The sequence below is a fragment of the Aspergillus udagawae genome (genome assembly GCF_001078395.1).
Source record: "Aspergillus udagawae IFM 46973 DNA, scaffold_3, whole genome shotgun sequence".
NCBI lineage: Eukaryota > Fungi > Ascomycota > Eurotiomycetes > Eurotiales > Aspergillaceae > Aspergillus > Aspergillus udagawae.
The window spans coordinates 1,640,818-1,659,168 of NW_025091266.1; the positions used below are offsets into that span (position 1 = coordinate 1,640,818).

Here is an 18,351-nt window from a genome sequence, read left to right on the forward strand (position 1 = left end):
CTGTGTTTCAATCGGCATTGCAGTTACACTACGAGGCACAGAGGTTTCACCCCTTTGAAAGCTTTGGACACTGTGTAACGCGGTAGTGGTTCCGTGATTGATCGTCATGATGTAATACGTAATAGGGCCCACCCGCCTCTACCGTCAACTCTTTTAAGTATTGGTAAGCATCACCTCGCTGCATATCCGTATAAATTCTTCCATTCTCGACGACTTTCCCAAGAAGTAGTACACCAGAATCTATAGCAGAATCAAAATGTCTACCCAGAAAGCAGTCGTCATCACCGCCCCCAAGCAGGCGAGCTTGGTCACCGACCACCCCATCCCCAAGCTGCGCGATGACTACATCCTCGTCAAGACCGTCAGCGTGGCCCTGAACCCCACAGACTGGAAGCACATTGACTTCCTGGCTCCTCCCGGCGTGCTTGTCGGCTGCGACTACGCCGGTATCGTTGAGGAAGTGGGCAAGGCCGTCAAGAAGCCCTTCAAGAAGGGCGACAGAGTCTGTGGGTTCGCTCACGGCTCCAACGCCGTGCAGCCCGAGGATGGCACGTTTGCCGAGTACATTGTCGCCAAGGGCGACTTGCAAATCCACATCCCGGATAACCTGAGCTTCCAGGAAGCCGCCACGCTGGGCGTCGGGATCACCACTGTCGGCCAATCGCTCTATCAGAGCTTGCAGTTGAATTGGCCAACAGATCCGATCAAGGATGCCCAGCCTCTCCTGATCTATGGCGGTTCCAGTGCCACGGGTACCCTGGCTATCCAGTTCGCCAAGCTGTCCGGCTACCGGGTGCTGACGACGTGCTCGCCGCGCAACTTTGACCTTGTCAAGAGCCTTGGAGCCGATGCGGTGTATGACTACAACGATCCCAACGCCGCGGCGGAGATCCGCAAGGCCACCGATAACAAGCTTAAGTATGTGCTGGACACGATCTCGCTGGAGTCAAGCGCCAAGTTCTGCGACGAGGCACTGAGCACCGAGGGGGGAGAATACACTGCTCTTCTTGTTGTTCCCATTAAGCGCGAGAACGTCAACGATCGCTGGACCCTGGGATACACTGTCGTCGGTGAGAAGTTCAAGTTTGGCGACATGGAAGTTCCTGCGAAGCCGGAAGATTTTGAGTTTGGGCGCAAGTTTTGGTCTGTCGCGGAGAAACTGTTGGCAGAGGGCAAGGTCAAGCCGCACCGTCCCAAGGTTTGTCCGGATGGATTGAAGGGTGTTCTGAATGGCCTGCAGCTCATGAGAGAGGGCAAGGTCAGCGGAGAAAAGTTGGTGTACAATGTTGCTGAGACCCCTTGAATCACACCTAGTGTATTAATATAATTAAGCACCACAATAATTCACATATTCTCTGCTGCTGGTACTGAGAACATCCTCTATCAGTTTCACGTCCTTTTACTTCTCCTTTCCCATCTCCAAGCACCGAAATCCACAATATGGATCACGATATGGCAATAGTCAGCACATATGGGCATATCGATCTCTTCTTTGTGACCCTTAGGGTGGCAGGACTGAAGAAGAACAAGATTCTCCCGATTAGCAAGGCGCATCGTTTGGCCTGGTGTTGATCTTGGACCTCTGGAGAGACGTGGCCAAGAATATATGTCGCTGCCATCGAGTCTAAAGATAACTTGACGATATGTCTATTGTGATGCCGAAACCATCAAACTATCAGATCCATCTGCCGTCCGGCAATAGGAAGTGAGGAAAAGTCCTCTTTATCGGAATCAGTTACCGAAGTGGGAAGTCAGAAGTGACGTGGTGATTGACCCACCCACGCCCTTCGGTTTAACAAGCCGAACATTTATCTGACCCAACAGAGTCAACTTGGACCTTTATTCTTTCAACATATCGACAAACAGAGGGAACAGGATGGAATCGGATATTCAACTGCGTCTCCGCTCAGAAGAACAATCCCTAAACTCTATTCAGGATCATGACCACGAACAAAACCAACAGCTCCCTCCGATGGACGGCGGGAAAGACGCCTGGCTTTTCCTAGCGGCATGTTTCATGATAGAGGCCCTTATATGGGGTAGGCTCCTACACCTACATAATCGATCACTCCTAGCAGAGCTAATTCAGGTTCAGGCTTCTCCTTCGCCTTTGGTATCTTCCAGGACTACTATAACACCCATGAACCCTTTCAAGGGTCCAGCAATATCGCCATCATCGGAACATGCTCAATGGTAATTCCACCACACGTACAGCGAGAGACCAGCTACTGATCACCGCTCCAGGGCGTCAACTACCTCCTTGCCCCCGTTAACTTTGGCATCCTCCTTTCTTTCCCGCGGCTACGCATCTGGGCCGCGCCCGCGGGTTTTGTGACCATGTCACTGGCCCTGGCGCTCAGCTCGTTCTCCAAGACCACAACGGAGTTGATCATCTCCCAGGGTGTGTTCTACGGACTCGGCGCGAGTGTCGCGTACGCGCCAACCATCGTCTTCATGGATGAGTGGTTTGCGAGACGGAAGGGGCTGGCGTTTGGGATTATGTGGGTGAGTTTCCTCTCCTGTAGCTTACACTCTGGTACGTTTTTGCTGAAAATGGACAGGCAGGAACAGGTCTCGCGGGTGTCGTGCTTCCAGTTTTACTACAATGGCTCCTGAATACGTACGGACACCGCGTCACTCTGCGCGCCTGGGCCGTGATCCTCTTCGTGCTTGCAGCACCGCTTCTCTACTTTGTGAAACCGCGCGTGCCTATCTCGGCGTCGTCCAGCATGCGCACGTTCAACCTCTCTTTCGTTCTTGATCGGACGTTTTTGATCTACCAAGCTGGGAATATTATCGAGGCACTGGGCTATTTCCTTCCCACGATCTATCTCCCGACATATGCGCGTTCACTGGGCGCGAACAACCTCACCGCATCGCTGACGGTCATTCTGCTGAATCTTGCTTCGGTCTTTGGGTGTATCACCATGGGCTCGCTGGTTGACCGTTGTCATGCGACGACGTGTATACTCATCTCGACTGTCGGGACAGTGTTGGCGACGTTCCTGCTGTGGGGCTTCGCGGTTAGTTTGGCGCCATTGTTCGTTTTCTGTGTGGCCTATGGAGTTTTTGCGGGCTCATTCTCGTCGACTTGGCCTGCTATTCAGGGAGAAGTGCGGAGGAAAAATGCCTATGCCGATCCGGGCATTGTGTTTGGATTCTTGTGTTCTGGACGGGGGATCGGGAATGTGGTTAGTGGGCCGTTAAGTGAGGCATTGATGGCGGGGGAGAAGTGGACGGCGGGGTATGGGTACGGCAGTGGGTATGGAGGACTGATTGTGTTTACGGGAGTGACAGCTCTCTTGGGGGGGTTGAGCGTGCTGGCCAGGCCGTTGAAGTTGTTGTAGACTTGTGACTATCACACAGTCAACATCCAATGTCCCGAGGTCGGAAGAGTTGCGGGGCAGCATGACTCACGGCTATACTCTTAGCCATGACGACCACAAAAATATCTCAACACCTCAATCAGCTTCGTCAAGCAAAAATTAACCAAGAAATCGATCAACTCACCTGCAAAATGTCCAGAATCAAATTCGCCATCCTCGATGACTACCAAAACCTCTCCGCCAAGCACTTTGCCCACCTCACCTCCCGCGTGGACATCTCCTACTTCCCCGACACCCTCGACCCGCGCGACCGCGTACAACAGCAGCAGCTGATCGCCCGCCTACGCCCCTTCGACGCCATCCTCGCCATGAGAGAGCGCACTCCCATGGCCGCGGAAACAATCGCCGCCCTCCCCAACCTCAAACTCCTCCTAACAACAGGGAACCGCAACCTATCGCTCGATCTCCCCGCGCTCACCGCGCGCGGGATCCCCGTCGCCGGGACCGTCGGCCGACCCCCAGGCGTCAACTCCACTGTCCAACACACCTGGGCGCTGATCCTCGCTCTGGCGCGGCACGTCGCGCGCGACGATGCAGCCGTCAAAGCGGGGAAATGGCAGGGTTCGCTGGGGGTCAATCTGTCCGGCAAGACGCTGGCGCTGCTGGGACTTGGCAAGCTGGGCGCGCAGGTCGGGCGGATTGCGGTCCTCGCGTTTGGGATGAAGGCCATCGCGTGGTCGGCGAACCTGACGCAGGACAAGGCCGACGAGCAGGCGACCGCGCAGGGGTTACCGGCGGGGAGCTTCGAGGTGGTGCCGGAGAAGCTGGAGTTCCTGCGGCGGGCGGATGTGCTCAGCGTGCATTATGTGTTGTCTGAGCGGAGTCGGGGGATCATCGGGGCGGAGGAGCTGGCTGCGCTGCGTCCGGAGGCCATGATTGTGAATACGTCGCGGGGTCCGCTGATTGATGAGCGGGCACTGCTGGAGACGCTGAACGCTGGTCGGATCCGGGGTGCGGCGCTCGACGTGTTTGATCCGGAGCCGCTACCTGTTGATAGTCCGTGGCGGACGACGGCTTGGGGTGTTGAGGGGCGCAGCGAGGTGCTGTTGACGCCGCATATGGGATATGGGGAAGAGGAGCTGATCAATGGGTGGTATAAGGAGGCGGCTGCGAATTTGGAGCGGTGGTTGGATGGTAAGGAGCTGCAGGTGAGATTGAATTGATCATATGAAATAATGCACATAATTGACACGATGCATCAATGGCCTGCATGACATGTGGGATATCCATACTCCGTAGATTGCCAACTGCCTATCCTGATGGAGTAAATCGCCCGGTATGAAAGTCAAAATTGAAACCTGCTAGATTTGACTTACATGTGGATGCTCACCGGATGGACCAATTCGTCCTTTCAGATGCCAACTAGACTGTCAGTGCAGAACCTTAATGGAGCCTAATATAGCTAGTGGACCAAGGGGACGATGCCATTCCTAAGACAGGTGGCAATTGTGTTTCGTAGATGTAAACAATTGTACCTCGGCATAGATACTGGCCACCGCAAACGGCTCAGTTGGACCCACAGAACCAAGTTCCATCTTTCCGCTACACAGCATTCCTCGGTAGAAGGGAGACATAGACTTATTTGAGTTGGCTAGTGCTTGTATTAACGAAGCTAGTAAACAAATGATGCAAAGTACGCCATCATCGACAGGAACAGCGGCAGGAATCGGATCACCCCACATTCACATTCATCTCGTATAAGTAGGCGGGGTACCTCACTCCCCGGCTCAGCATTTATTTCCGTATGCTACTGGACTCTCTTTAACAAATTGACTTTCTTTCTATCACATCAATTGACGTCCTCCGGGGTTTTTCTTACAATTTCTCAAATAATTGACCCAATTGAACAACGTTATCAACCACAATGGCCCCCATCGCCGTCCAAGAACCCACAACCTGTACAACAACAGCAACCCCCCCTGCAACTCATCCTGGCTTGATTCAAGTCAACCGCTCCCCAAAAGCCTTCGGCAGCAGCGCCTCCTCCCTCGTCTCGCTCCCGGCAGGCGCCGTGTTTGCCAAGATCACCACCGCCACACCCTCCAAGAAGGCCTACACATCCGTCCAGACCGGCCGGGACAGCCACATCGAGCTGAACTCGGACCTGGTGTTTTGCAACCACTCATGCGACCCGAGTTTGAACTTCGATATGCATAAGATGGAGGTGCGGGTTGTGGACGAACGGCCGTTGAAGGTCGGGGATGCGTTGACGTTCTTCTATCCCAGTTCGGAGTGGGAGATGGATCAGGCGTTCAACTGTAACTGCGGGAGTGAGAAGTGTAAGGGGTGGATTTCCGGGGCGAAGACGATGGGCAGAGAGGAGCTGGGGGGGTACTGGTTGAATCCGCATATCGAGGAGATGTTGAGGGAGAGGGACGGTCAGCTGTGATGATGTGTTTGTAGAATAGAGTAGACTTGATAGACCTTCGGGGTATATATACATTGGGATAATGGTATACAAAACATTGCGCATATCTATGATACGGCTTTGCTCTTGATAGCGCTCATTTTCTCATGCAACTCATCGATATGATCCTTCAGTGATCGAATATCTTCTTCGACAAACGCCTCGGACTGATTCAGCTCCTCGACTCTTCTCTCCGACTCCCTCGATTCATCCCTCAATCTGAAGTACTCCTCATACTCGCCCTCCCCAAAACACACCCCGTACCCCTCACAATAACACACCTGCTCATCAGGACAATACTCCTCCCGCCCCGTAAACAACCACTGCCACAAGTACTCCCACACCCGCCCAGACAGCTTATCCTCCAACGGCGTCGCGAGTAACCACTCCCGATACCGCACATACCTCTCCAGTGCCACCGTCCGAATGCGCTCCGCACTCACCGCAAACTGCCCACAGCACGGCTGCGACAGAACGCTCGGCACCGGGACCCCGGGAAACAGCTCCTGCCACGAATTCCCAAAAACCGCTGCCTCGGGGATATTCAGAAGATCATCCCCGGCCACCGTCGGATGGATGTGATCCGGGCACCCCGGGCCAAGGTGGCAGCGGAGATTGACGTACCCGTTTCGGAGCACGTACTCGCTCCGCAGACGCCGGACCTGCAGCGCCGAGTCGGAGTTGAGGAAGTCATTGTTGTGCCAGGTGAACTGGTGCGCGTGCATGAAGAGCGTCACGTCGCTGAGCGAGGCGTAGTGGTCGATTATGTAGGTGAGGTATACCATGACCTCGTGGCCTTTGTTTTGGGGGACGGTGAGGGTGGCGTTCGGGTTGTCAACGGTGTAGACGGCGCTGCTGAGGCAGGGGTCGGTTTGGACGAGGGTGTCGATCCATGAGGCGTCTTCTTCTTCGAGTTTCGCGATCACTACCGTTCGAGTGAAGGTTTTGTCAGGTAACTGAAGTGATGGTGTTGGCCAGGGAGAGGCGGATGCCGTTGAAGCGGTGGCGTCTGAGACGATATTGTCTGGATGTCGCTGGATAGGAGTTGTCGCTGACCATCTTTGTGTCGATAGAGAGAACGACATAAGCAGGAAAGCAGTCACTGCTGCTGTAATGATGCATATCCGGAAGTATCGAGTCTGCGCAAGTACCGACATGATGGTTCCATACTCTGGTGTCGCGAGGAGACGACCTCATCTCGACATGAGACAAAGCATTTATCTCATCATCGCCCATCTCAATGATAGACGCAATCATCTCATGGTTATCAGCGCTAACCGGGGTCAGCGGCTAGAGGCGCGTGGGTATCTCCTGGACCGCCAATTTCAGTCGGACGAGGCCCTGGGCGAGCCCACTTGGACTCTTGGAGCCCCTGCCAAGTATGACCATATTTATCACGCTCGTGGAGACCCTGGGGACCAAGCCTGGGTACGGAATCGCTGGCTTTCGACGCAAGAAATCCCTATATAATTGGCGCCGGTGTTGGAGATTTTTATGTACTAAGACAATATCCAAATATACATATCCCACCCACACTCCATTATGCCTGCTGAGCCTTGATCCAGATATCTCTCCCCGCAACCAGTGTACTCACCACCATCGCCATGCCCACCACCAACTCACTCACCGGGATCCATCCCAAGAATACCCCGGGAATCAACAAGTCACAGCCATCAACCACAATCCGCTTCATTAGGGGTCCCGAGCCCCCATCCTTCCTCTCCTTGCTACTCCCACCCTTCTTCTCATCCTGCTGCGCCTTACCCACAGAAGCAGAACCAGGAGCAAACAGTAACCCCCACAAGGCCCCAACAATTGATAACGCCAATGCGTAGAACCAGAATTTGTAGGCCTCAACGAGGACGGGCTTATTCCAGTACACGGGGTAGACGTCCATTGCATGTAGCTGCCAACCCATTAGCCCAGTTCACAAAAAAAGAGTACAAGACGGAGAAATCTTACGATAGTACAATCCTCCAACATGAAGTACAGCCCTAGACACGTCCACCGGCCGAGCTCGATCAGCGTTGTCGGAAAGCCGTCAGCGCCCGTCCTGCTACCAGTTGCAGAACTGCTACCGAGGAGGTCATACACCCGCTCGAAACAATCGAGAAAGTTAAAGAAGCGGAAGAAGCGGCGGGCTGGAGTTAGAGGGAGAGCAAACGCATAAGTACAGATTGGTACATTGGCTGTGATGGAGATACAGGGACTAACTCAGCGCTAATTGCGACTTGGCGGTTGACCAGGTCGTGACTGTTCCATTGTCGATGCTGGTTTCGATGACGATTGTTGCGAGGGCCTGGATAAGTCGGAGGGTTTTCTCGAGGCCTGCTCCCGTGCGGGTGAAGTTGGAGAATTGTTTGATTGCGGAGGGGGTTGAACGGGTAGGAGGATGAGGGGCTTTCACTGCCATTGTGGTGTTGTTCGCCAGTGTGATGGGATTCAACTGATCAAGATTGAGGGGGAATGTTAAGAACTTTATGTTGAAGTGTAAGATTTGGTTCTATGAGCTTATCGGTCCATCTCAGACCGACAATTGTCTTCATGGCGCATCGGCATCCATCTCCTCCCCTGAATGCCGACTTGGCGCTCAGTCCACAATCTCAACTAGATAACTACGCCCAATATGAAAATAGTAGAAGAACATAAGCACGCGTTTTAGCAAAGTTGGATTCGCGCTTCAGAATAACTATGTCAAATGATCATCTACACATTGTTGGCCAGACAATCCGCATGTCCTCAAACATCTGTACATCCCATGAGCAATCTACCGCCCCTTTCCACCAGAAATATCCTGTCCCAGCCGATACCCTCCAACCTTCTCCCACTCCACTTTCTGCCGGGTAATGGGCAATTGTCTCCGCAGGTTCTTGAACGCGCCCTCCGCCATCTGCACGAACGCACGGTTGAGCTCCTCCTGGTAGTCTCGCTCCGCGGCCGCAATACGGGAGATAATGCTCTCAGCAGAGATCGAGGGAATGGAGATATTGATGGGCTTGTTCGTGTTGAGAGCCACATTGCCATCCTCATAGTAATGCACATCCACAAGGATCTTGCCGCTCACGGTGGTCGACTCGGACACGGGGACTTGATAGATGGAGCGGAAGCGACCGTTCCTACAGCGCGTTCCTCATTAGCCCATGCGCTTTTTGTATTGGTTCGAACACTGACCAGAAGTTGTTCGGCGAGTAGCGATTTGCAACAAGTAGAATCGCGACAGCCGTATCGTCCTCAGTAGGGTAGACGCCGTAGGAGCAGTTCGGGTAGTGTTCCGCAGCATGTTTAGCGAGCGATTTGAGGAGAGATTTGCTGCACTGGTCAGACCATAAGGAACTCCACATGAACACGGCAACCTACATCAAATCCGCATTTTGCGATTCCAGCACATAGGATTGCGCACCAGACGCTTGCTTTGATCCAATCAGCCTCCACACGCCCCTCATTCCACCACCAAACCTACCTGTGTTACATGATCCACGTCGAACGATGTCTGAGTCTCAACATCAAAGTATCGGCTTCCTTCTAGCTTGTTGAATTCACTGACGATGACCTGAGACCGATCACTTTGTCAGAACACGGCCACTTGAGGGTTGTACGCAACGTCGACCCACCTCCTGACTAGCTCCGGGCAGCTTCACGGTAGCCAATTGCTTCTCATTGTACCGTTCGAACGCAGGCGCAAGAGAGGGAATAACATCCGATTCGTCCGAGGTAAGTGCCTTGATATCTGTCGTGGACGACGTTATTCAGTAATCAGTAATACGACCTGATCGGGGTTGAATGCAGCTAGCCTAGAGGATTGCGGGGATTTCTGCGGATAGTGGGCTGTGGGAGGTAATACCAGCGACGACATCAGAGAGCTAGAAGTGTCTGATTAGTTTTGCATGCTCGATGAGGGAAACGATCACGTAGGTGTTGTATAGGTGGAATTGGATGCCTACCTCGCCTGGCGGGGCACCCTCGATGAACGAGGATGCGAGCTCAACCGTGGAACCCATCACGGCAATTTCGACTGGAGAGTTAGATGACTCTAATCTGTGTCTAATATATTGATTCAGAACAGGAATGAGAACGAAAAGATCAAAGGGGGACAGCAGCAACAAGATGTAAACAAGGATAGCTCTGACCACAGCTCAATTGCTTGTTAGCGGAGACGGAGCTCTAGCGCGATAAGCGGCTATCTTGCACGTGGCCTGGGAAAGATACCACCGCCATCTTGAACTACAACTGCATCATTGCGAATGCTCTGAGAACCATATCATTTCAATTGATAGGACACTAGGGTAGAATCATATTCAAGCTAAGTACTAGGTTAACGCCAATATTGGTACAAATCCTCTCAACGCCGAGCAAGGAGTGTCTGCACCATTTGAAGTACAAATGCACCACGCTGAAGAGCCAACAAGAAGGTTCAACTAGAGATTATATGGTATATACGAGTCCAGCTCGTGGTTGCAACAGTCGGGAGAATTTAGCAGCCCACATCCAGGCAGAACATTTATTCAATGCTCATATTCATGAAACCATCATTGGCTTCAGTCATACCCTGAAGACCAACGCGCTTTAGAGGCCCAGAGTGCGAGTTATTGGACGTATGTCTGGCAGGATGCTCTCCGTTCGGCCGATCTGGGAATAGCGAGCCTAAATTAGACTTGGGAGGGGGACCCCAGATGTTGTGCCCTGTATCCTTGACCGCGGGCGAATTCGGCATGACAGGACTACTCTGGACACTCATGCTCGGAGACACGGCTCTCCGTTTGAAAAGATTGGGATCAAAGTCATCATCCCGGCGTCGTTTCCGATTGATCTCGCTCATGGCGGGAAAGTTTGCGTGTGGCGTTGAGCTTCTCGATCCCGGTCGATCATACGGTTTGGCGAACTCAGTTGTGCTAGACCCTAGCGTTGTCGACGGCGTGATATCCATGGCAATATCATCCTCAGACATGGCTGACGGTCCCAATGCGCGCATAGAGGGCGGTGGTGTGCGGTAGCGCTCATCAAACGTATTCCAGAACTCTGCCCCCGCAGAGTTACGATGAGCTTCATCGCTGAACTTGGGCTCATCCAGGGTAAATGAACCAGGCTTCGTAGATCCCTCTTCCGCGCTCACCCCTGGCACGGAAGGGGTGAGGGACGACAAGGCGTCCAGGCTTGGGGAGGTATGGGGAGCATCAGGTTCGCTCTCACGGACCTGCCGTATAACCTCCGCTTCACGCTTTGCGTCGCTGTCAATAGGAGCAGACTCCTCCATAAGGGCAGCTCGGATGCGCGCAAATGTCTTTGTTTTGGGCTGGAGACATGGTTAGCTTTGGTCATTGCCTCCAGCACTACACTTACGAGTAAGCTTCCACGTCGAGTCACAGCCCGCCGAATCACACCCAAAGGCCCGCTTTCTGAAGCGGAACCACCAGCCGAGCTGTGTCCGTGGCGACTCTCCCCCTCATCACTCAGATCCGACAAGCGCAAATCGCGAGTCCCAAGGCTGAGACTTTCGCGACGGGGCCCGAGGCTTTGTTTGGATCCGAAATAACCACCGTTAGGATTCTCAATGCTTTTCATCACTGGCGGAGAGAGAGGCCCCGGACTCTGCTTTGAGCTATTTCCACTGGCACTGCTGGAGCTGTGTCTGCTACGTCCTTTGCGAAATCGAGCCCGCTGAAAGCTCAGCAGGCTAGCTGCTGCCTGTGAATACCCACCCATCCAATCATTTCCCGGACTAGGGACGTTTCCCCCAGCAAACGGGCTTGGCCCGCCGACCATCTTGTTCGCGTGGGGGGTGCTGGCTATCATGATATCATCTCGATCGCCTATCATCGGCTCGTCATCCTCCTCGCTACTGCTTGTATCCGATTCCATCATGTTCACGCTAGACACGGAACTCGATATCGCGGTTCGGTCGGCCGGGCCAGATGTCGAGAAAGGACCCATAGAGGTTGACCCCAGCGAGCCACGCCGCTGCGGGATGGTGACACCTCGGCCGCCGACCGTTGGTGACGAATCAGGCGAAGACTCCGCAATAATCGAGTGATGTAGATTCGTGCATGCTCGGGAGAAATCGAGACCTCGTGAGCGTCGAGGGAGTACCGAGCCTGGGGAGCCGTAGATGTGCGATGAGTCGAGCTTGGGTGAAAGCGGGGCGCGATTTGGTACGGATGCGGATCCGGCTAACTTCGAAGGTAGGTTCAAAGAAAGGTTCGAGTAGTGCATGGACGACCTCTGTGGAGTTTCGGGAGTGGAGGTAATGGAGTTGTCATCTTTACTGGAGGGGCGCGTGTCTCCCGAGACAGACGGCGAGGCGGAGACGGGTTTTGGCGCATCGGACAGCGAACGAGACTTATGGGAAGGACGCAGTGGCGTTCCGAGGCGACTCGTCCTATCTCCTGTAGAGTCAGTGTCGGTGCTGGATTCACTCTGCTCCTTGCTCTGGGACAACTGCTCGCTCAGTCTGCTCGCAAATGGCGGGACGGGGAGACTGTGCGACAGAGTCGAAGGAGGGGTGGACGACGTCAAATTAGACATTGAGATAGATTCGAATACGCGGCGAGGTCACGCTCGATGCTCAGATTCGAAAAAACATCATGCTTGAAGCGCTAATAGTAGGTGTCAACGAATCGGTCTTTATGTTTGTTCGCCTGTGTGGTGTCGGTGGTCGACTACTGCGCGGTGAGAGGGAGATAGGTCCTGCTATCTTCAAAATCAGTGTAATATCAAGTGTGAAGGCAGAGAAGAACGCAATTCGAAGTACTCGAAGACAGGAGTTGTTGAGGGTGATTGTCTCTAAGCGCTGCGCCCTCTTGGTCTGGCTGGTCGCGCTGACGTTCCTCGACTGCTCTGGCGAATCACGCGAACTCGTGCCCCGCTTGCGGATCGGCCGCAATTGTTGGCTGCGTCGACACTCTACAGGCACTGGGATACGAATGCAATAAAAAAGCGTTCAGGCAAGGCATTTTCAGCCAATTGACTTGAAGCTCTTATTTCATCGTCTTCATTGCGGGATCGGAATTGATTCGTCTCAGAATATGATTGTAGAGCAATACTACCCAGAAAGCTATTTGTGAATACCCATATGATGAACCTAGATTACAGAGAAGAGGAAAAGCCAAAAGGAAAAGGGGAAAAGAAAAGAACGAACCCAATGGCCGACACGTGTCTCATTGCATCATTTCCAGACATAATTCACGCCAGACTCATGGCTGTACTGACTGGGGCAACATACCACTCCCAGTCATTGCAGCTCGTGTGATCATTTGCTACGTCCACAGGCGAGCCTTTCAGCATGTCACTATCCCGAGCTTGCCAGACCTTGACAATGACAGCCCTTGTGCGAGCGACATTCGAAACGCTCGATTCAGCCATCGCTGCCAGCGCTCGTAGAACTAGCGACCGTCCATATACCACAGTCTTAGTCGTAGGATCAGACCATAGTTCGTCGCGAACTGGGTCCAGTTCCACCGCGGCCACAAAGACAGGCCATGTCATGCTCACCAGGGATCGAGAATCGAGTAATTCCGAGACCAGTCGTAGAATCCGTTTCACGTAACCAATGACCAAAGGGGTGGATGGTGAGGAGCCGTATAATGCACAATGAAGATAGAGCACTGCAGCCAATCGTTTGAGCTCCGCAGCTGACTTGAGCATTTCATCTTCGTCATCATCAATTTCTTGTACGAGAGTCTCCAGTCTACGCCCCAGAGACGCTGCGCGAAGGGCAAACGCAGCCCGAGCGGAATCGGACGTAAGTTGCCGTCTCGTCCGGCTAAGCTCGGTGATGGATGATAAGATTGACACAAGTTCCGGGCTGCATCCCATCCACAAGTCGATTTTCTGCTCGCTCTCTTCCCAGTAATCTGTCCCGAAAAGGACCTCCTCACCACAGGCAGTCCGGCCCATAACATCCTGGAAAGCGAAGAAGAGCTCAGCAAAGGCAGAGACAGGATCTTGGGATTTCCGAGACCTTGCCAGTGCCACCTGTTCTTGTCTCCTGGCGCGAATCAACTCCTTTGCGCCTTTCAAGTGTATCGTCCACCGCTGGTCACAATTGTCCACAATCTCGTATAGACAGAGCATCATCATAATAACCAAGACTTCAGGGTCACCCGAACATGTCAATGACCCCTCGGTAGCGAGTCTGTGGCGGAGACCTCGCAAAGCTTCAGACTTCAAACGGAGGCCGACAACGCTGTATGCCGGATCGAAGCGCGACCAATGGCAAGCTCCCAGCGCTTGAATAGCTTTGAACAGGGTCGGCGACGCAGACAAGCAGAACGGGAGAATGACGGAGGCAAAAGGTGAGGCAAGTTTCGAACTGGCTGTCGTCCGCGGACACACTTGCTGAAGATAGTAATCAAACAAGTGCGTCTGGCTCGACTCTGGAATATTCGGAAACAGCGACAGCGAAGCTGGCGGGCTCAACGCCTCTCGTGCAATCCAGCCGTCGTCAGCAACAACCACCGACGAAGGCGACCCGACACCCCCATACACCAACTCCCTGTCCTTCGCACGAACCAGGATACCATTCAACTCATCACAGGCAACATTCACCTGGCGGGGGTTCTCAAAGGTCGAAACACCACTGTTCACAAACCCCCAGCTTTCAACAGCAGGATACTCGCACCACTCGTTCTCCTCAACCGACAACGACGCCGTCGCCGCCCCTCGAGACTCCGTGCCAGCGGAGCGGGACTTACTCCAAACACCCGCTCGGCCAAACGCCAGGCCCCGGCTCAAAAACTCCGACTCCCATTTAAGCACCAGCTCCGTGGAGCATACGAGACCCTTGTCCCGGCATCGGGTGCAAACCGGTTTCTGAGTGTCGCAGCGGACGCGACTCGCGCGGCACTCCTTGCAACCGCTGCGGGTTCGGGTCTTGACCGGACCCACACGGTCTGCAGCCTTTTTACGTGGCATCCGAATTTCGGCGTGATGGGGACCCTTTACATGGCCAGTTTCATGCTGCAAGGACCATTGGTGCGTTTGAAAGGAGATGAAGAGGAGTTTGCGGACTTTTTCTCGAACAGTGGCAAATTAAACCTCAAGAGTCCTGATCGAATACGAGGTGGTTTGAGCACCGAATAGACTTTGTCAACTTTGTCAAGGCGGTACGAGTATATACAGTCCGGTAATTCCCTCAAAAGTCCAGTTAAAGCCTAGAGTGGATGGATGAAGGATGATGGAGCTTATCGAACATCGCCAACGGAGTCATTATTTCTGGATCGATAAAGGATGGAAGAATCCGCTCCGACAGGGGGATCCGCCAATGAGAGCACGGGATTATCACCCCGCGGGGATTGAGTTGCCTCAGGCAAATCCATATATTTACAGCAATAGCTGATTTCAGCACACATGGCGAACCTCAAGATAGAGTGTAAATTATTGACATGAATCACCATGCTCATGACCAAGTCCTCTCACCAAATGTCTCATTCAGACCCAATTCTTTCCAGGGTGTTCCCTTTGCGTCAACTGTCCCGCTGTTGACGGTATTTCCCCACCAACTCAAGCTGACTCCGGGAAAGATCAGCGCGAAGAATATCAGGATTGCGGCAACAGCGACACCAGAGTCGAGTGCAGCGGACAGCACGTAGTTGTACTTCGCCCACCAGTGCGGCCTGCGGCCTTTGATGACCTGCCGGTCATTAGTACTTCATAATTTGCATCTTGTCCAGAGAGCGGAGGCTCACCTTATTGAAGATGAAACTGACTGCGAAAGCAGTTGTATAGTTGATGCCGGTCTAGTCCATATCAGTCAGCTACAAAGGACCGTATTTAGGAGACAGATCCATACCGCTGGTGGTAGATTTCCAGTGCCTGCAAAGAAAATCGGCCAGTGAATTGCTTCGATGAAGCGTGACTTTGGGAATCTCTTCCGAATAAAGTACGTAATGATAGGGAGCGATGCTCCAATCCAGAACATGTGCAAAAGACCAGAGTACCTCTGGCCGATGTTATACAGTCTCGCTGGCCCAATCGCTGATTAAACCCGTCAGTCGGTCAATGTATAAAAGAGATCGGCAAAAGACATACCACCCCAGAAAATTGCACTGTTGTAATTGACTCGGCCTTGCGGGCAGGTAAAGTTGTCATGCTGATCGCTTGAGCATACGTCTTCCACGTTTCCAAGCATCCATATCAGAACACCATCTGGGAAAGTATGTCGTCAGCAAGCGTAGAGAAACACTCGTGTCCGAAACTCACTCTGGGTTAGAGTTCCGAGTATACAAGCGACAAGCTGGGCAACAAACAACGTCCGACGCGGGATCTTCATGTACAATCCGAGCTGTAGACGATAGATTAACAGAGTATTTCAGACGTGAGCGTCATGGAGACAAACCTTCATGTCTGCACCATAGTACATTGCTTGACTCAATCCGGTGTATGCGTAGAACTGAGGAATCATAAGCGAGTGCTGGCAATGAGGAGTGTTGTATTTTTTTTTTTTTTTACCTTAAAGATAAGAAGCACAAGGGGCTTTCCTTTTAGCGTATAACCCGAGATTATCTCTCCCAGCACGGTCAAAACATTACTGTTCAGATTGGCAACGGCGTACACGGTTCCGACGGGGATCACATAGATTGCCGCAAGGGCAAGGGTAATAAAGAGACCCCAAAATGGAAGCCCTGTATGCCAGACATACTGAGTCATGATTGCTACCGCCACTACGATGACCTGTCGGGTGTCAGCTTCTCCCGGGAAGACCGCTATAACGTTTGAACTTACAGTCAGGATTCCGAACCACCACCAGGGAACATCGGGGTAGCGGGAAAGCAGTCTTGCATGGATATCCTTTTTGTTTTCGCCCTTGAATGTGCTAAAGATATCCTTGCTATGGTACAGCAAGACGTGGGTGATGAGACAGCTGAGGACAGCAAAACCGAGTCCATAGGCCAAGGCAAAGGTCACAGGTAGAAAGATCGGACTGTACTCGCGATACTTGGCCTCGTCAATGGCGCCGCTTGCATCCAGAATTCGGCTCGAATTGTAGACTTTGCCAGTATTGTCGTACGCATCAGATCCGGTCAAAGGGAGGTATGCAGTGAACCATGTGTTGGTGTAGTAGAGAATTGGGGCAATCACTGCATACACACAGAACCAGCCGGCGAACACGTTTGCCTGTGCCCAGAACGGCATGACCAAGGGTGAGGTATTGTAAGCAATTTGACTCCAGTCAAAGGTGGTGGGAAGATATCCCAGTCCGGTCGTCATTCCGAACAGATTGTTAAGTACTTTGTTGTCTGCAAAATGACTTGTTAGAGGATATTGAGCTCTTTGAGAGAAATTGAGGACATACTCGGAGCTGCCCAGCAAATGAAAGCGAATGTGCTCAGCCCGGTAAAAATGTAGCCGGGGAGCCAATACCAGCAGAAGCTCCCAATGAAGACATACAAGAAGAAGCGATAACGAGAGATCCTCCATCCGTCAGCAATCGGGTTCGCGCCGCTATGGAGTGTCTGAAACAGTGCAGCATTGGCTAGCGTGGAAGGCCAGATCTGTAAGTGGTCAGTCTCTTTCTCCTGTTGTGACGAGTTCTCTACATACCATCTGCGGAGGCTCAATAATATATCGATATGATAGTCCAGCCAGGCCAAGGCCAAACAGTTGCATAGACAGCGCGAGCAAGATCTGATAACCAACTGGGGTTGGCATATTGAGAAAGACTTTCTGTGCTTGGATGATGGCACTCGCCTACTCTTTGTCAGAGCCGCTCTCCTTGCGCCAAGCTCGGTTTATCACTCACCCATGACTGGTTGAAACTGAGATTCGACATAATGGTGATCACAGCATGCTCTTTGATGTTGAAATGGTGATCGGGATTGATGACCAGATCCCACCGGTTGAATAGACGGATCTTCATAATCGGCAGTGCCTTTGCGAAAAAGCACCCTACAGGGTAGCTGACCAGCTGCGCCACGAGCGACGTGATGGTCACACTCGGATAACGCATCGAGAAGAATTGGTTGACCCCGGTACCGATCTGCGCAAAGCCGCCTCGGTCAGCAGGGACAGCATAAGTCGATAGCTGATGAAGAACTGCGCTTACCAAGGTGAATACCACGCCCAGGAACCACATTCGGAATGTGTTGATAGGTAGCGTAGGATCATCGGTATTGGGCACATTGGCCCGTACTTCCAAATAGGGCGAGTTATCCGAATCGATTGTATACTCGACTGTACTGCTTTCTCCGATGGCAATTTCCATGGCCTCTTCAGCCGTTATTGGCTTTTTGGAGGTGCCATCATCGCGCAATGATGGGTCCTCAGGGCAAACTTCCACATCGGCACCCTGTGACTGAATTGGAGCCATGGCAGCTGTGTCCAACAGCGGCAAGCTACTGTCCTTTGCGAAAGCACAATGGTGAGGGAGAGAGAAAAGGATGAAATTCCTGGATGAGAATGGTCGGCCTAAATGGTGGCCATTCTGTGCATCTTTATACCACGGCCCGTCTCGTCAAATTTTCCCGATAGTTATCAGTCATGATGCTATTATCGCGGGCGAATTGAGGGGAACCCCAACCTCAATAGAGAAAAGATAGAAAAACTGGTAGACGGAAGGTCCTACCC

At 52.7% G+C, this 18,351-nt stretch overlaps 9 protein-coding genes across 9 annotated transcripts; 4 read left to right on the forward strand and 5 right to left on the reverse strand.

Moving 5' to 3' along the window:
* Nucleotides 1-256: 256 nt before the first annotated feature.
* Nucleotides 257-1,303, forward strand: Aud_004432 (zinc-binding alcohol dehydrogenase family protein; the record flags this gene model as incomplete). Its single annotated transcript, XM_043289372.1, has 1 exon — nucleotides 257-1,303. One exon carries the CDS (start codon nucleotides 257-259, stop codon nucleotides 1,301-1,303), a length of 1,047 nt encoding a protein of 348 aa, XP_043145307.1.
* Nucleotides 1,304-1,876: 573 nt separating this feature from the next.
* Aud_004433 (putative MFS monocarboxylate transporter) lies at nucleotides 1,877-3,347 on the forward strand (the record flags this gene model as incomplete). Its single annotated transcript, XM_043289373.1, has 4 exons — nucleotides 1,877-2,039; nucleotides 2,096-2,193; nucleotides 2,245-2,505; nucleotides 2,562-3,347. 4 exons carry the CDS (start codon nucleotides 1,877-1,879, stop codon nucleotides 3,345-3,347), a joined length of 1,308 nt encoding a protein of 435 aa, XP_043145308.1.
* A 170-nt stretch (nucleotides 3,348-3,517) lies between these two features.
* Nucleotides 3,518-4,549, forward strand: Aud_004434 (D-2-hydroxyacid dehydrogenase family protein; the record flags this gene model as incomplete). The annotated part of the gene is made up of 1 exon (XM_043289374.1): nucleotides 3,518-4,549. The coding sequence occupies one exon, from the start codon at nucleotides 3,518-3,520 to the stop codon at nucleotides 4,547-4,549; it is 1,032 nt and encodes a 343-aa protein (XP_043145309.1).
* A 701-nt stretch (nucleotides 4,550-5,250) lies between these two features.
* Aud_004435 (uncharacterized protein) lies at nucleotides 5,251-5,775 on the forward strand (the record flags this gene model as incomplete). Its single annotated transcript, XM_043289375.1, has 1 exon — nucleotides 5,251-5,775. The coding sequence occupies one exon, from the start codon at nucleotides 5,251-5,253 to the stop codon at nucleotides 5,773-5,775; it is 525 nt and encodes a 174-aa protein (XP_043145310.1).
* Nucleotides 5,776-5,861: 86 nt separating this feature from the next.
* Aud_004436 (uncharacterized protein) lies at nucleotides 5,862-6,950 on the reverse strand (the record flags this gene model as incomplete). Its single annotated transcript, XM_043289376.1, has 1 exon — nucleotides 5,862-6,950. The coding sequence occupies one exon, from the start codon at nucleotides 6,948-6,950 to the stop codon at nucleotides 5,862-5,864; it is 1,089 nt and encodes a 362-aa protein (XP_043145311.1).
* Nucleotides 6,951-7,333: 383 nt separating this feature from the next.
* On the reverse strand, nucleotides 7,334-8,206 carry Aud_004437 (PEX11 domain protein; the record flags this gene model as incomplete). The annotated part of the gene is made up of 3 exons (XM_043289377.1): nucleotides 7,334-7,699; nucleotides 7,756-7,934; nucleotides 8,008-8,206. The coding sequence occupies 3 exons, from the start codon at nucleotides 8,204-8,206 to the stop codon at nucleotides 7,334-7,336; spliced, it is 744 nt and encodes a 247-aa protein (XP_043145312.1).
* Nucleotides 8,207-8,560: 354 nt separating this feature from the next.
* On the reverse strand, nucleotides 8,561-9,791 carry Aud_004438 (F-actin-capping protein subunit alpha; the record flags this gene model as incomplete). Its single annotated transcript, XM_043289378.1, has 6 exons — nucleotides 8,561-8,909; nucleotides 8,965-9,102; nucleotides 9,151-9,203; nucleotides 9,254-9,343; nucleotides 9,405-9,512; nucleotides 9,735-9,791. The coding sequence occupies 6 exons, from the start codon at nucleotides 9,789-9,791 to the stop codon at nucleotides 8,561-8,563; spliced, it is 795 nt and encodes a 264-aa protein (XP_043145313.1).
* Nucleotides 9,792-10,291: 500 nt separating this feature from the next.
* Aud_004439 (uncharacterized protein) lies at nucleotides 10,292-12,312 on the reverse strand (the record flags this gene model as incomplete). The annotated part of the gene is made up of 2 exons (XM_043289379.1): nucleotides 10,292-11,083; nucleotides 11,131-12,312. The coding sequence occupies 2 exons, from the start codon at nucleotides 12,310-12,312 to the stop codon at nucleotides 10,292-10,294; spliced, it is 1,974 nt and encodes a 657-aa protein (XP_043145314.1).
* Nucleotides 12,313-12,969: 657 nt separating this feature from the next.
* Nucleotides 12,970-18,094, reverse strand: optE (small oligopeptide transporter, OPT family; the record flags this gene model as incomplete). The annotated part of the gene is made up of 12 exons (XM_043289380.1): nucleotides 12,970-14,795; nucleotides 15,205-15,418; nucleotides 15,474-15,524; nucleotides 15,578-15,762; nucleotides 15,817-15,933; nucleotides 15,988-16,069; nucleotides 16,124-16,177; nucleotides 16,237-16,458; nucleotides 16,510-17,024; nucleotides 17,081-17,279; nucleotides 17,329-17,475; nucleotides 17,528-18,094. The coding sequence occupies 12 exons, from the start codon at nucleotides 18,092-18,094 to the stop codon at nucleotides 12,970-12,972; spliced, it is 4,179 nt and encodes a 1,392-aa protein (XP_043145315.1).
* Nucleotides 18,095-18,351: the final 257 nt, after the last annotated feature.